The sequence below is a fragment of the Aptenodytes patagonicus genome, chromosome 17, assembly GCF_965638725.1.
Source record: "Aptenodytes patagonicus chromosome 17, bAptPat1.pri.cur, whole genome shotgun sequence".
Classification (NCBI taxonomy): domain Eukaryota; kingdom Metazoa; phylum Chordata; class Aves; order Sphenisciformes; family Spheniscidae; genus Aptenodytes; species Aptenodytes patagonicus.
The window spans coordinates 11,043,002-11,056,887 of NC_134965.1; the positions used below are offsets into that span (position 1 = coordinate 11,043,002).

General features: G+C 54.0%; 1 protein-coding gene across 1 annotated transcript in view; it reads left to right on the forward strand.

Annotated features, from left to right (window-relative positions):
• The first annotated feature begins 4,123 nt into the window (after window positions 1–4,123).
• The window catches only part of DHRS11 (dehydrogenase/reductase 11), a 28,470-nt gene continuing 18,707 nt past the window's right edge, over window positions 4,124–13,886 (forward strand). The window contains exon 1 of the mRNA XM_076354682.1: window positions 4,124–4,255. Within this exon, the coding sequence (XP_076210797.1) occupies window positions 4,124–4,255 (132 nt within the window). The remainder of the gene's footprint in view (window positions 4,256–13,886) is intronic.

Consider the following 13,886-nt stretch of genomic DNA (forward strand, 5'->3'; position numbering starts at 1 on the left):
ATCCAACAAAAAGCAGGTTTTCAACACACCTTGACGTTTTCTTAATGGCATAACGAGCTCTGTTCTGAGGACAGGAGTGCTTTTTTGCATAAATATCCTTTCAGCCATATCTTGTGCTTACAAATACGGTGTCTTAATGGCATGGCTTGTTCGTAAGAGGGTGTCTGGTGAAGGTACGGGACGCGGGAGATTAAGAAAAAAGCAGTCTAAAACCTGGTACTAAATCGACAAGGCTGGAGGTGGCGGTACGGTTGTGCACGGTAAGCATCCCAGTTCAGCTGACGTGAGCTGACTCCTGTGGCACTTACACCTGGAAGCTGTTGTATATCGGCGTGTGTCGAGAAACGGAGGCTATTCGTTGTACAAGTGCAACTCAAAAAATGTAGGAATTAAAAATTATCTATGCAAACTGAAATCAAGATACGAATGTTTTCATAATAAGAAAAAAGCCTCAAATAAGTTTCATATTTAAAGGAGATCATGCCCTGCTAATGCACACCCCCACTTGGTTATTTTATGGCTGTTTTACAGAATCAGATGTAAAAACCGTTCTCGAGTGAGCTTTAGCTTCATGATTTTTTCCACGTTGACTGGTAATACTGATAGAGAGTCCCTTTGGATAACTGACTGATTATTTCACTCAATTACAAAACACAGAAAAAACCAATAACCCTGGGAATGCTTTTTTATATGACAGCACTTAGATTTCGGTAACAGCTGCCACTAAAAGAAGAAAATTCTGGTTTGGGGGGGGGGGGCGTGTGTAAGCAGAATTACAGAATATCATTCCTAATTTCCTCATTTTATGCACTGTGGTCCCTTAGTTTTTCCAATAGAGGGACAGAGACAGGTTTGTTTTCTTGGCTTTGCTTCGTGCTTCAGACACGTTACGAAGGGGCACTGTGCCTGGCGATGCTTGATTTGCCCAGGGCTCTCGCGGTGAAGCCCAGAGTCAATTCGTTGAGAGCAGCAGAGAACGCGTACGGACTTTTTTCCTAGTCCTGATTTTAACTGTGAAATTTGGCTTCATGAAAACGAACCTTCAGCTTCCTCTGAAGCCACCTGGACTCTTGCGTTTGCTATGGCGAAAGGCTAATTTGGCAAAAGGGAGACGTTGCCATCTATTAACGGGAGGAAGGGGAGTCCTTATCGTGGTGGCTTCTTCAATCAAATACTCCGTTTGTCAGCTACAGGAAAAACGCGGTTAACTTCAGAGAGCTGAGCTGCTGGCTGCGCGCGGCTTGTGCGTGCACGAGTTGCTGGTTCAGGTGGGTGGTTGTCCTTGGTAATTGATGAAATCATCACTTTTAAGTGGAGCGTTCGTCGTTTTGTGCTTTACCGGGAGCTGAAACGATTGGAAAAAAAATGAATTTAGCTCACTTTGTTTTAAATGCGGTGTTACCACAGAGCGCTCGAGCGATTTGGTGCTCGGGGTCACGTCTTGGAGGAAAGCAGTGAGTACCGGAGCCGCTGCGGCGCGTGGCCAGCTCGGCTGTTAGCGGGTGCTGCATCTGGTGTTTGCTGCGTGGGGGATGGCAGCGTCCGCGACCCTCCCTACAGAGCTGTTATGGCCGAGGGGCCCTTTGCACTGCAGCAGCCCCGCTCCCGCGTCCTGCTGCCCAGGTGGAGCCCTGTGCTCGCTGTGGGCCCCGCACCTCCTCAAGCTCAGCGCCCCCCCCCCCCCCCCCCCCCCCCCCCCCCCCCCCGGAAAAATCTCCTGCACCTCTTGCCCTGGTGGGCGAGATACACAAGTATCTTGTGTGTGTATATATATATACACTTCATTTTCTTTTTACAAAACCAAAAGAACCTGACTACCTGTGCAGTTTATTCTTTACTTTTGGTTTTTAATTTTCAGTGACAGGCTGCGTAATCAGCTCTAGGGATGGTACTTAGGAATCGGACTTTTGATAACGTTCTCCTTTGTTTCGTGTCAGTTGAAAGTAGGTTTAAATTAAGCTGCCCAGCAACGCGTGGCCGGCGGAAAGAGAACGGGAGGAACAACCTTCAAAAAAGGCTTTCCCAGCATGTCCTTGCCAGCGAGCCATTGCCCCCAGCGGCAGATGGACCCTGGAGGTCAGCAGCTCCGCTCCAGCTCTGACCGACTCCAGGGCAAAGGCAGGAATCCCTTAAACCCATCCCAGTTAAACCGGGCAGCTCGTTATCCCAGCGCGGTGAGGGTGGCGGAAGGGTGTCTGGGTTCAGAACGCAGCTGGACGTACACATGGAAACCATCGGGCTCGAAGCCGCGGACTCCAGCTGAGGGAGTCCCCGGGCAGCACGCGGCTGCAGCGCATCGCCTTCTCGGCGCTCGGGTTTATGCCCATTTTCTAAACTTCCGCTACTCGTTACTACTGAAGACGCTTCTGCTTTGGAGGGAATCTGGTCTGTCCCGCTGTTTAACTGCTTTACAGTTCTCACTAAACCCCCGGGAGGTCTGGGTGTCGGGGCTGCGCGCTCCACTGCACGAAAAGCCGCACCCGGGAGAAAAATCCCCAAAAGACGCGTCCCGTAGAAAGTCTAATTTCCCATTTCTAACTAACCTGTTCCATGTGGAGGGGGAGAACGGCCCATCCGTCTTATTTGAGAGGTGGTATCTGAGCTCTCTTATTCGAGAGCTAGGATTTTGCTGTGAAGCTTACGAAAGACTGCAGCTGGATTTGAGCGCTGCTGAAAAACCTACTTTTATTTTCCTCCTGCTTGTATCATGTGTGTACAGCTGGTCTGCACCGTCCAAACCTGAGCCGGGGCCTGTTTTTAAGTCCCTTGTATTACCTGTCCCTAGTGGGGAACCTGAATGTCACGTTTTCAGCTACAACGTGCCCATAGCTCAGATAAACTCAGTGCAACCACCCCCGGCTCTGCTTCCACGCGCCGCTGGCTCTGTCTCCCCCCGCGATTTGAACACCCGCGTGGTCTGGACGCCCAAAACCTTAGATTTGATAGATAATTTTGGCAAGAACCACAAGTGCTGCTTCTCCTCCCCCAGGTCTGTGCAGGGACTGGCTCGTCTGTTTATTCACACCCGTATTTGCAGCTCCCCCTTCGCAAGCAGAGAAGGCCTGTGCCGGGGCTCGCCGCCCCGCGTCTCTGCTTCTGCAGAGTGTGACCAGAACTGTCAAATCCCAGCCCTTCCTTCTTTCCGAAATGAAACATCTGTCCTGCCGTCTCTTCTGTTTCTTCACAAGTTTCCGCGAATTATTAAAAGGCGCCGCCTGGCCCTCGGGGGGGGGGGGGGGGCGGCGGTCCCCTCTGCCTGTGCCAGAGCTCTCTCCCCTGACCCCACCGGAGGGTCCCTCCCTCCCGCGCCCACCGCTCGCCCTGCCTCCGTGGCCGTTCGCCGGGTCGCGACGCGTGGGCTCCGCGCGTCCGTCCCGGCACCCGCAGCGCCTTCCCAGGGCTGCGGTTTCTCGGGGCGTGGGCGGCCGCCGGCGTCGCCTCTGCGGCGGGAGGGACCCTCCGGCAGCGCCCGCTCCGCCACGGGCGGCGGCGGGGAAGGAGCGAAGCAGAGCCGGGGTCCCCCCGGGGGCCCCATTTCTGCGGTTTTGGATGCCTTTCGACTTCGCTCCGAAACGGCAGCGCAGCCCGCCCCCCCCGCCCCCCCCCGCTGCGTGCATCGGTGAACGGGCCGATCGGCGACAGGATCGCGATGTAGCTGACGTGATCGTTACACGGGCGAGGAGAACGGGAGCTGATGCAGCCACGTCGCGCCGACGAACTGATTTTGGTTTAGCGCGGCCCGCCGCTACTCGTCACCCAGCTGACGTCACGTACTTTGCCTTTAGAGCGAAGAAGCCGTCCGGCAGCATCGCGCCTTTCTGGTTCCAGGGCTCGCCCCTCGCGCCGGGGGGGGGGAAGAGCCCCAAACCCGGGCAGTGCCGGCCGGCCGCCACCGACACCCCTCCCCCCCCCCCAGCTCCCGTTCCCCACCCCGCGGGCTGAGCCCGCACAAACTCGGTGCGCGCAAGGCGGCGGCGGGGCGTGACACGTAGTGGGCGCGGTCATGGGCGTGGCCGGCGGGCCGAGGGCGTGGCCGGGGGCGCGGCCGGCGGAGCGGGCGGGCGGGCGGCGCATTGTGCGCGGCGGCGGCGGCGGCGGCGGCGGCGGGGCCGGGGCCGGGGCCATGGAGCGCTGGACCGGGCGCGTCGCGCTGGTCACCGGCGCCTCCGTGGGCATCGGCGCGGCCGTGGCGCGGGCGCTGGTGCAGCACGGCATGAAGGTGGTGGGGTGCGCTCGCAGCGTCGACAAGATCGAGGTACCGGGGCGGGGGCCGGGGGCGCCTCTCGGCCGCGGCCGGGGCGCGGGCAGCTCCGCGGGGGGGGACCCACGGGCGGGTCTCGGCCGCGCCGCCGCCTCCCCACGAGGCCTCGCCGGGGCCGGGGGGGGCCGGGCCCGCGGGCTGCGTGAGGCGGGGGCGCGGCGGGCCGGGCCGGGCCGGGGCTCCGCCTGGCCGCCGTGGGACGGGCCGCGGGCGGGTGCCGCTCGCCGGTTCGCCCCCGGCCCGGGCGGCGGCGCGGCGCGGGCTGATGCCGGAGCGTCCCCGGGCTGTGCTGGCCGGCGGGCGAGGGTCGGCTCCCTCCGTGGCCCCGTCGCCGCCCCCGGGTCGGTCCCCGCCTCCGTGGGGCTCGGGTCCCGGTCCCCGGCCCGCTGTAGAGGGAAGAGCTGGCTGCGGCGGAGCGCGGGGGCGCATTCGGGGAGCCTCGTGGGGTGTTTCCCACCCCGGCGGAGCAGGAGCAGGAGCAGGAGCAGGTTGGAAGTTGCCCGAGGGGCAGATTCCGTTTTGGGGTGGTGTGTGGTTTGTTTTTTTGTTGGGTTTTTTTTTTTTTTTTGAGCTACCTCTTATCGAGGTTAAAAATAGCGTCTGGCTGCCGGAGCCTGCGGTGCGCTGTGGTTGTAAGGAGCGGGTCTCGGCTGCGAGATGTTTAAGGGCACATCAGACCCCGCTCGGTGTGGGACGTGGCGTGCTTTCTGTCTGCACGCTGGCGTCCAGCAGATGGGACGCTCTTATGAGTTAACGTTAAAATAGGGCTTCGGTCCTTAACGTGTCGTTTACCCCTGCGACGAGCATCTCGAGAGCTAAGTCCAAAACCTCACAACGTTGGCTTAAAAATAAAGATGCTCAAAAGAAATAGTTTCTGTGGGACCCTTTTTTTGTAGCTGGATGCGTTCGCAGGCTTTCCCTCGCAATGGCACGAGCTAAAGCTTATTTGCTTTTTGAGAAGTTTCCCCTGAGGGAGGAAAAAGGCTGTCGTCGGACAGCTTAGATATTGTCCTCTTGGTTGTTTGGTGCCTGCCGAGCCAAAGGAGATCTGTACGAACATCCAGTGTTTGTATTTCCTCAGCAAAGGTGGTAAGGACTCGCTGTGCACAGTTGACCACACCAAGAATAAATCATCCAAAAAATCGTGGAAAACAAGGCTTGACACCGCTGGTGTTGCCGAGAAACGGGGTTAAATAAAGAACCGCTCGGAAGAAACAAAACTTTTTCCATTCTTCATCGTGAATGAGAAAGATACCGCTCGCAGAGAGGAGAAAATACACCGATGTACCTTATTTAACTGTCCTTTGGGGCTTGCTTCTAATTTTGGGCTTCCCGACGTTTTGATACTGCGGTTTAGAGGGAAAGCCGAGCTCTCCAAGGGCTTTCCCATGTGCAGCTGACGGTGTTTAACGTACTTTCATTCCCTGGCTTCATGAGGTGTCTGCTAAAGGATGCTGTAAAGGATGCCGTTGCTTCCCATTCCCCTCCAAAATAGAAAGAAAAGCCCTTTCCAATATTGCCCTTTCTTTTGATTTTCTTTGGTAAAGAAAATCAATGAAACTTATGTTTGGCGCTACAGAGGAGCTTCCTTTCTGAAGCCTGGAAGCCTTCCTTTCTGAAACTTATCTGGCAAAAATACAGTATAGATTTAAGAAAGTGTAGTCTTTCAAAGGTTTTGCCTTTTTACTTGAATCTGCACAAAATGCAATCACGTTTTATATAGGTGGTTTCTCTGGGTTGTATGGTATGCACGTTCACTGAGCAGTGCCGGCTGTTTGGCATCTTCCAAGTCTCTTGTTACTGTCGTGTTTCAAAAACTTGTGTTTAACACCGCAGCTCATGTTTGTCCCTGCTTCGTTCTTTCTCCTCTCCTCTCTAAGGAGCAAATTGTGTTTGCAGCGTACGGTCATTTGTTTTGGTAGGTGTCTGGACTGTGTTTTGCTCCGTTGCTATTCTGGTTTTATTTATTGCGAAGCGTGTTTCCTTAAAGAGGAAGAAAATCCCAGAGGTTCTGCTCGCTCGGGGAAGGGAAGCTGGTGGAGCGCGAGGTGGTCCAGGGTCACTCCGGGAACAGGTCCATCAGCTCGGACTAGCTGCCAGGGGTGCTTGTGTCGGTACAGATGAGGCTTCTTACCCACGCCCGCCATGCCTTCGGAGCAGAGTTGTTTACGATAACTAAGCTTTCCTCCAGGAGCTTCACCTTGTGTTTTTTTTCTTTAAAAAAAAAAAAAAAAAAAGGAGGAGGAAGCTATTCAGGTTTCAGACTATTGAGCTCACGCTGGGACTTGGGACTTTGGACGCGGCTGTAAGGAGCCATCTCGAGGAGCGGGAGCTGGCGTTGCGTGCGGGGGATGACCGTGCTGCAGCTGGCACGCCGGGCGATGCAGCCAGACCCCATCTCGGGAGCTGCTGGAGGGGTTTCGGATGCTCCGGGCAGTAGGAAGGCAACGGGAAGGTTCGTGCCGTTAGCGCTCTGCGAGCGTGTCGTTACCTTGATTAGTTATTGTATAAGCAGATCTATCCACAAAATACACTCATCTGTTATCTCCGGCTGCTGATTTTCCGAGTCATTGTTGGTTGGGAGCTGGAGGATGGCGTCCTTGCGGGAAGCCTTGGTGGGGGATTGAAGGATGCGCTAATTCGGGGAGAGCGGCTCACGCATAAAGGGCAGGATGGGGGAAGCTGTGCTGATGTTCAGGGCTGGGGTGCGGTGACGGAGGGACGAGAGGGGAGAAATATGAAGGAGCTGAGGGCTTGGTGTTGCCAGATGTGAGTAAAGGAGAGGTCAGAGCATTGCGGCCGTAGCTGCTGCAGGACAAATCTTGCTGCTGTATTAAAATTGAATGATTCACTAAATACCCCTGTGGATAATGGTGTATAGAGGAGCGAGCCCAAAAAATAAATCAAGGCAGCTTGAAATGGAAAGAGTGCCAATGGTACAGTTTAAGACCAGGAATACAGTACTCATTTTGTAGCAGAAAAGCGTAGGGTTTCATTAATGTTATACACTAGTCATCCATGTTAAGGTAAAGTGGCTGGAACCACTCTATATGGTGGTTTTATAACCTCCTGTAAACTGGTGACTGAAAGAGTATGTTGTCTTGTGGGGAATTTAACTCAGGCAATAAATGCTATGTCAAGATTTCTTAATCTCTTGGAAAATCAGGTAAGGGCTTGAGGCAAGATAACGAAGGAATTGCAAAGTTGCAGTTTTGGTATTAAACCCATGTCATGACTCCAGTGCTCTTTATTTGACTTTTGAAATAAAAATGTTAATGGCTTACAAAAACTGCAAAAGACTTTTTCTTTCTGTCTTTCTGTCTTTCTGTCTTTCTGTCTTTCTGTCTTTCTGTCTTTCTGTCTTTCTGTCTTTCTGTCTTTCTGTCTTTCTGTCTTTCTGTCTTTCTGTCTTTCTGTCTTTCTGTCTTTCTGTCTTTCTGTCTTTCTGTCTTTCTGTCTTTCTGTCTTTCTGTCTTTCTGTCTTTCTGTCTTTCTGTCTTTCTGTCTTTCTGTCTTTCTGTCTTTCTGTCTTTCTGTCTTTCTGTCTTTCTGTCTTTCTGTCTTTCTGTCTTTCTGTCTTTCTGTCTTTCTGTCTTTCTTTTCCAGTGGCTCTGTAGAAAAGCCACGTGCTCGACTTGCCTTGGGTTAGTGCTCTGGCTGACTTCAGTGGTATCGCTGCAAAATTGGATTTGATTTTTCTTTTGTCACATCTTCGTATGTGCAGGCATGGCGAATGCAGGCTCCAGCGGCTGGGTTTCCCCTCTGCAGTTGTATCTGGCTGTGAACCCTTAAAACGCGGTGATGACCCTCCGGCAGTCCTCGCTCACGAGCAGCCTCGTGTTCCCCACTCGTGCTCCTTTTGTGAGTGGAGACTCTTTGCGTGGGTCATCCAACAGTAGCTTTAATAGTCAGGCATCAAGGAATAAAATATAATTAAAATGGAATTATTTTACTTTTGCATGCCAGGAGATAATTTGGGCTGAAAGCTTGTTTTAAATGAGAAGCCTGGAGGTACTAACAGCTGTCATGGACTTTTTGGCATGTGCCCTTACTGAGTGTTTTCTGCTCTTCAGATACCTACACGCGTTCCAAGTCGGGAGCGAGCGTCAGTGCTTTAATGAATTAGCCAAGAGTTTTTAGCAGCCTGTAAGACCAAGCTTTGGTGGAAACTGCGCCCTATTAGATGATCACCTTCACAGGGACCCCCTCGCTGGTCACTTGGGTCTCCAGCGTGCGAGAAGACTTGCTGTGATTTAATGACTTGCCACAGCTTAGCTGCTACGCGACAGCACGTTAAGCCGCAGTCACTCCATCCCGCGGACAAGAGGCAGAGCGTTGCTTTTGATGGCTTCACTACAAGGCTCTTCAACTTTCTTCTTCCCGATGTTTTCCAGAAACTTGTATTTAGTGTCTGACTACTTGCAGCAGCACAAAAAAGGAAGAGAGTTTCCCCGTGCACGGCACAAAACGTTTCCCCCCCGGCTGGCAAACCACTCTCTGGTCTTTTTTTTCCATGTGATGCACAAGTTTTTATTTTGCAGTGTTCTTCCTCTGGGGTGGGGGAAGACTTGGGAGGGTTTGCGGTAAATACAGGGTCTTGCTCAGAAGCATGGTAAAGGCACCGAGGTACTCTGGCGCTTTTCTTTTGGAGCACAGGAAGGTACGAGACAGGGAGCTGTTTCTAAAGAGTTTGCAGTTGACGCTTGGTATTACACTCTTTTTTATAACAAAATTTAATTTCATGTATTTTTATATTTATTTTTATATTTGTAGAGAATGGCAAAAGTGCCGGCAGTTCTCCCTCCAGCCCCGGTGTCGGAGCGCTGGATCTGTGCACGCATTGCGGCTGCGTGGCCGGGGCCATCGCCGGTGGGAGAAGCTCCGGTTGGGGCAGTCCCACCTGCTTCAGGTCAGGCAGCGCCTCGTGCTGCTGCACTCAGTTTTGCTAGAAATCTTCCAGCAGCTCATTCATTCCTTTGATACCTTGCTGTAGGGTGGCCAGGGGCATCTGTCACTTATTTTTGTGATTTTTTTTTTTTTTTAATTTTTTTTTTTAAATTTTACTTTTCTCCAACACCTTCCAAGTGTTGTTAATTCATCACTTAGAAAAGACTCCTCGGGAGAGGTGGGGGAAGCCAGCTGGCTCCTGCACTCCTTCACATCGCTGCTGGAAACAGCTGGGCTGCTGGGGTTGCAGCGTCGGAGTGCACAGAGCTGCGCGACTCCGGCGTGCCGGCCGGCTCGTCTTGTATGGCTCGCCCCAGGCTCCCTGTCTGCGATGGGAACGTCTTGGGTCCGCTGCAGGCCAAATAACAAAGCGTCCGGCTGCTCCTGGGAGACCGGCGAGCGTGCCCAGAAGCGGCGGTACCTGGCTGCTCTGCCAGAGGGGCAGGATGGTGGGGGGGAAGCTGCTGCCCTGCCAGAGCAGTGAGGCTGCGTCGGCGAGCAAGGGGAGAGCGGGGCCCTCGGGGGATGGCCTGCTTCGAGGCGTTGGAGAGATTTAATCATGGATGTCGTGTTCTAAAAAAAATATTTTTTGTTCTTTGTTGGGGTGCGGAGAGCGAGCTGTGCAGGAAGCAATAAATGTGGTTTAAAATACAAGGTTTAACCGATTAATTCTAATGCATTTGTGACAGTTATTGATCAAAGGTAACATTTATAACCAGGGACTGCGTTGTCAAGGTTAGATCTTGCTCAAGAAATAGCCTTTGATAAGCTGAGCTATTGATTGCAGATTCGAGCTGTCCAATCTCTGAAGAGGCTAGTGCTCTCTTCGTCAAGCAGCGCCGTGGTGGTGTGGGAGGAGGAAGAAGTAGCCGAGCCTTCCTCCTGGGAGCTGAGCATCCCGAGTAGCCATTTGCAGGCTGGCTGATCCCTTCCACCGGTTGCTGCCCGGGCCGTAAGGTGCAAGGGAGCACCCCTTCAGTGCTCCAAGGCGGTTAATTAACGGCTAAATTGTTTCGTAGTACCTGAATACGGAATTTAATTACGTTGCGTGCACATCATGATGGCTTGGAGATCAACTGGTTAAAGTTTTGGCCTCCCCCTGTGGGTGCTTGTCCGTGGGGTCGAGCTGTGGATGTCCCTGCAGTGCCCGGGTAACCACGGTGGGGTCTGTCCCTCTGCCCTACAGCTGGGGCTGGGTTTCACGGGGCATTCCCAAAAATGCAGGTTTGCCTCCGTGCCCACAGTGTCTTAATCTTGTGACTTACAGCAACGGACTCGTGGCTGAACGCGAGAGGCACGAATTTTGGTGCCCGGCTCCCATCTGCCGGGCAGCTTCTGCGGCTCCCGTCCTCCCTGTGCCGAAGGTGGATGAGCCGCTGTCCCCAAATGCTCATTGTGGACCTCGTCGCTCCCTCTCTCCTCTGTCTCGTCGCTCTCTCGGCGTGCAGGCTGCAGAGCTGCTGGGCTGCGCAGTAGCCCGATGAATTACTTTTTTGAGGCAGGAGGAGCAGCTCCAGGCAGGATAATCCCAAGGCATGGTCCCTGTGTAAATGGATGACCTTCAGATTCTCCTTGGCCTCTGGAAGGGCTTGTTTTGTGTTTGGCGAAGGCCTTGCCTCGGGGATGGTGGGTACTCAAGGCCTCTGAGGTGCTTTTATTGCCGCTTGTCCCTGACCAGATCCTTTCCTGATTAAATGCGAAAGAGATCCCATAATTGCTGTCCTGAGTAGTGGGAACAAATGCTTCGCTGTCCCGATGTTTTTTCCTCAGCCTTGAAGCTCAGGAGGCACGTGGGGGAAGGGTTGCTTTTCAACCGGGTTGGATTCATCCTCCTTCCCCCCAAAATGTGCTTTAAAAATTTCTTATTGCAGCAGCCCTCCCTTCTCCGCTTCTCTTTGCAATAGAGCGGCGATACCGGGGTATGTCACGCTTGCAGCCCTAAAAATAAGTAATAGCTGAGCCTTTCCTGGGATTTTGGAGACACGATGAGGTGCTTGTTCTGCCTCTGCCTTGCTGTGTAACAAGGCAGATCAGGTAGCTGTCCCGTGCCTCAGTTTCCCCGTGTAAAACCTGGCAGCTGCTGCCCTGTGGAGGGGGGAGGGCGGTATGGGAGCAGCAGTCAGGCACGGAGCGGGGTTTCTGGTCTGTGTTTTGGGTTTGTGGAGAGTGTCCCGGGGCAGGGAGGTCCGGACACGGCCGGCACAGTGTTGGAGAGTAAATATGACGGTGGTTTTCCCGGGGCTTGTTAATAGTTTAAGCTCCGCAGAAAGTAGCGGCTGTGCTAAAGTCGAGCTTTAACCCTCGCTCCTGCCAGTGTCCGTGTGGGAAGTGTTAATGGTAATTTCCTGGCTGACAATATCATTATTTTGCCTTGGTTGGTCCTGGGTGGGTTTGCGCCCACCTGGTTCTATAGGGTAAGATGGGACCAGGGTGCTGCGGGAGCAGAGGACCTGCAAGACCTGCGGTCTTGCTCCTTCAGCTAGACTTTTCTCCCTGTTAGGCTCGTGCAGATCAGCTGCAGCTCTGCTCAGCTTAACTGGGGATTAGCATCGGCGTAGATGTGAGTGGTGCTGAGCCCGCCACGTCCGGTGGCGGTGGCGTTGGTACAGATGCTTAATTGTGGCACCTGCAGCTGCGCGGCGATGGGAGTGGTAATCCCTGCTGTCACTACCGATTGCTTCTACCACGGCTGGGCTGGGGCGTGCGGGAGCCTTCGTCGTGCTTGTTGGTGGGTCGTAAATCTGGGGCGTATTAAAATTCAGGACCTGTCATCTGAATTTTGGTACTGGGGAGCGTTGGGAGCCGGTGGGGGAAGGCCTGTTCCTCTCCCAGCGTGCGTTAATCTGTCTTTTCAGAAGAGGATTCGTTGGGGGATTACACGGGTGCAGGACGGGAGCTGATGAGACAGAGATGCATGGGGACTGTGGCTCTCGCCATGCCCTCGCAGCAGGAATGCTCGCTGCCGTGTGGATGGTGCTGGGGGGGAGCGGGAAAACACCCAGCTCTGCGGGCTTTGGAGAAAATCCAGGGCTACTGTGGGGTGTTAAGAGGGGAAAAGGCCAATCTCGTGGTCTGACGGTGGGGACCTGCTGTTCTGGTACAGCTCTTTCGGTGACAGCGGCGGGTGCTTTGCAGACGGCCACGCTGACAGGCGGGTTGTGTCGCAGCGAGGTGTGGGGCTTGGCCAAGCTCTGGGAGCCCAGCGGCTGCGATCGATGCACAGGTTTTCCTGGGCCCGCGAGCGAGGAGCTCACCGGTGGGTTATCATCTGCTGCTTCTTTGTCTCGCAGGTGGGGATGCTGGGGCTGGGAAGGGGGAAAGCCCCCCGGTGAGCTTGTGTCAGAGCTGGGAACGGGTCCTGGCTCTCCTCAGGAGTGCTCCCAAGTCTTACCCACAAGGTACTCGGTTACAACATACGTTATTCAGCGTGGGCATGTGCTGATGGTTTCCGTGGACCTCTGATCACACCCTAGATCTTCAGGGTATCACTGGGCATCTCAGACCTTCGCTGCTGCAAGATTAGGTGGAGTTTGATTTAATTAAAATAAATATTTTTTTCGACTCCCTGAGCATAGCGGAGGTGTGCTCGCCTGCGGTGGAGGTGACACAGAAGGCATGTGCCGTGATCTGAGGGTGTCAGGCTGAAGCTCAGGCTCGGCTCTGCCCTCTGAGTGGTGTGTTTGCAGGTTGCCTTGGAAATCTGCTCGAACGGGCGGCGATCCAGCCTGCGACGCGTGGACCGTCAGGTCTGCTGTGTGCAGGCACTTGGGTGCCTTGGAGCTACGTGGTCTTTGAACCCTGCTTACAAAGGCAGCCAAGGGCTGGTGGAGGACCGCAGGTGGCTGCAATACAGCAGCTTCAGTCTTAATAAGAGTACTGGGGTTCTTTGAGGAAGGAAAGCATCTACGTGCCTGGCTGCGTGGGAACCTGCTTTATGCGTGTTGGAGCTGAAGAGCAGGCAGGCACCTATGATGCTTGTTTTAGGATAGTCATACCTCAGAATAAGCAGGAGAGATTGCTCTAATGAGCTGTCATCGTAGGAGCAGCGTATTTCCTCCTCCCCCACGCCAGCCCGTAGCAACGTGATCTGAGCAAGCAGTAAAAAAAAAAAAAGTGCCTTCAGCCTTGACATAAGGAGCGATTGAATGCCGTAATGTAGCAGGGATGTTCAGGGCAGCGTAAATGGGGCGATTTGGCTTGCGTGTATGACACTGGAAATTTAAAATTGAGCTAGGAAAAAAATAATCTTGGATGTTTAACTACTGAAAAAGTACAGGGAGCAGAGAGGGCTTGGAAAAAAGCAGCGTGAGTCTGGAGCAGTCTGGGAGGACAACTACCAGCACTGGGAAGACATGACCGCTCAACCAGACCCCTGTTCAGCAGGGAGTCTGGCTTCAATGCCTGGGGTGAAACCAGCTGAGTGGCTCCCTTGGGCCACGCTGCACCCATGGGCAGGAGATGCCGCTTGGTCCCTGCGGAGCCTGTGGGACGGGTCTGCTGGGCGAAGGGCAGGTGCTGTGATGATGTTCAGTGTCCAGAGCCTGGGTAGCATCCGGGAGATGTCCCGGACAGCTGATGCCGGGGATGTGACAAGATGTAATTTTGTGCTGTCTCTGGTGGGTATCATAAATTGTAGCAGCACCACGGGTGTGAGGAGCCCGGCAGGAGGGAGGGCTGC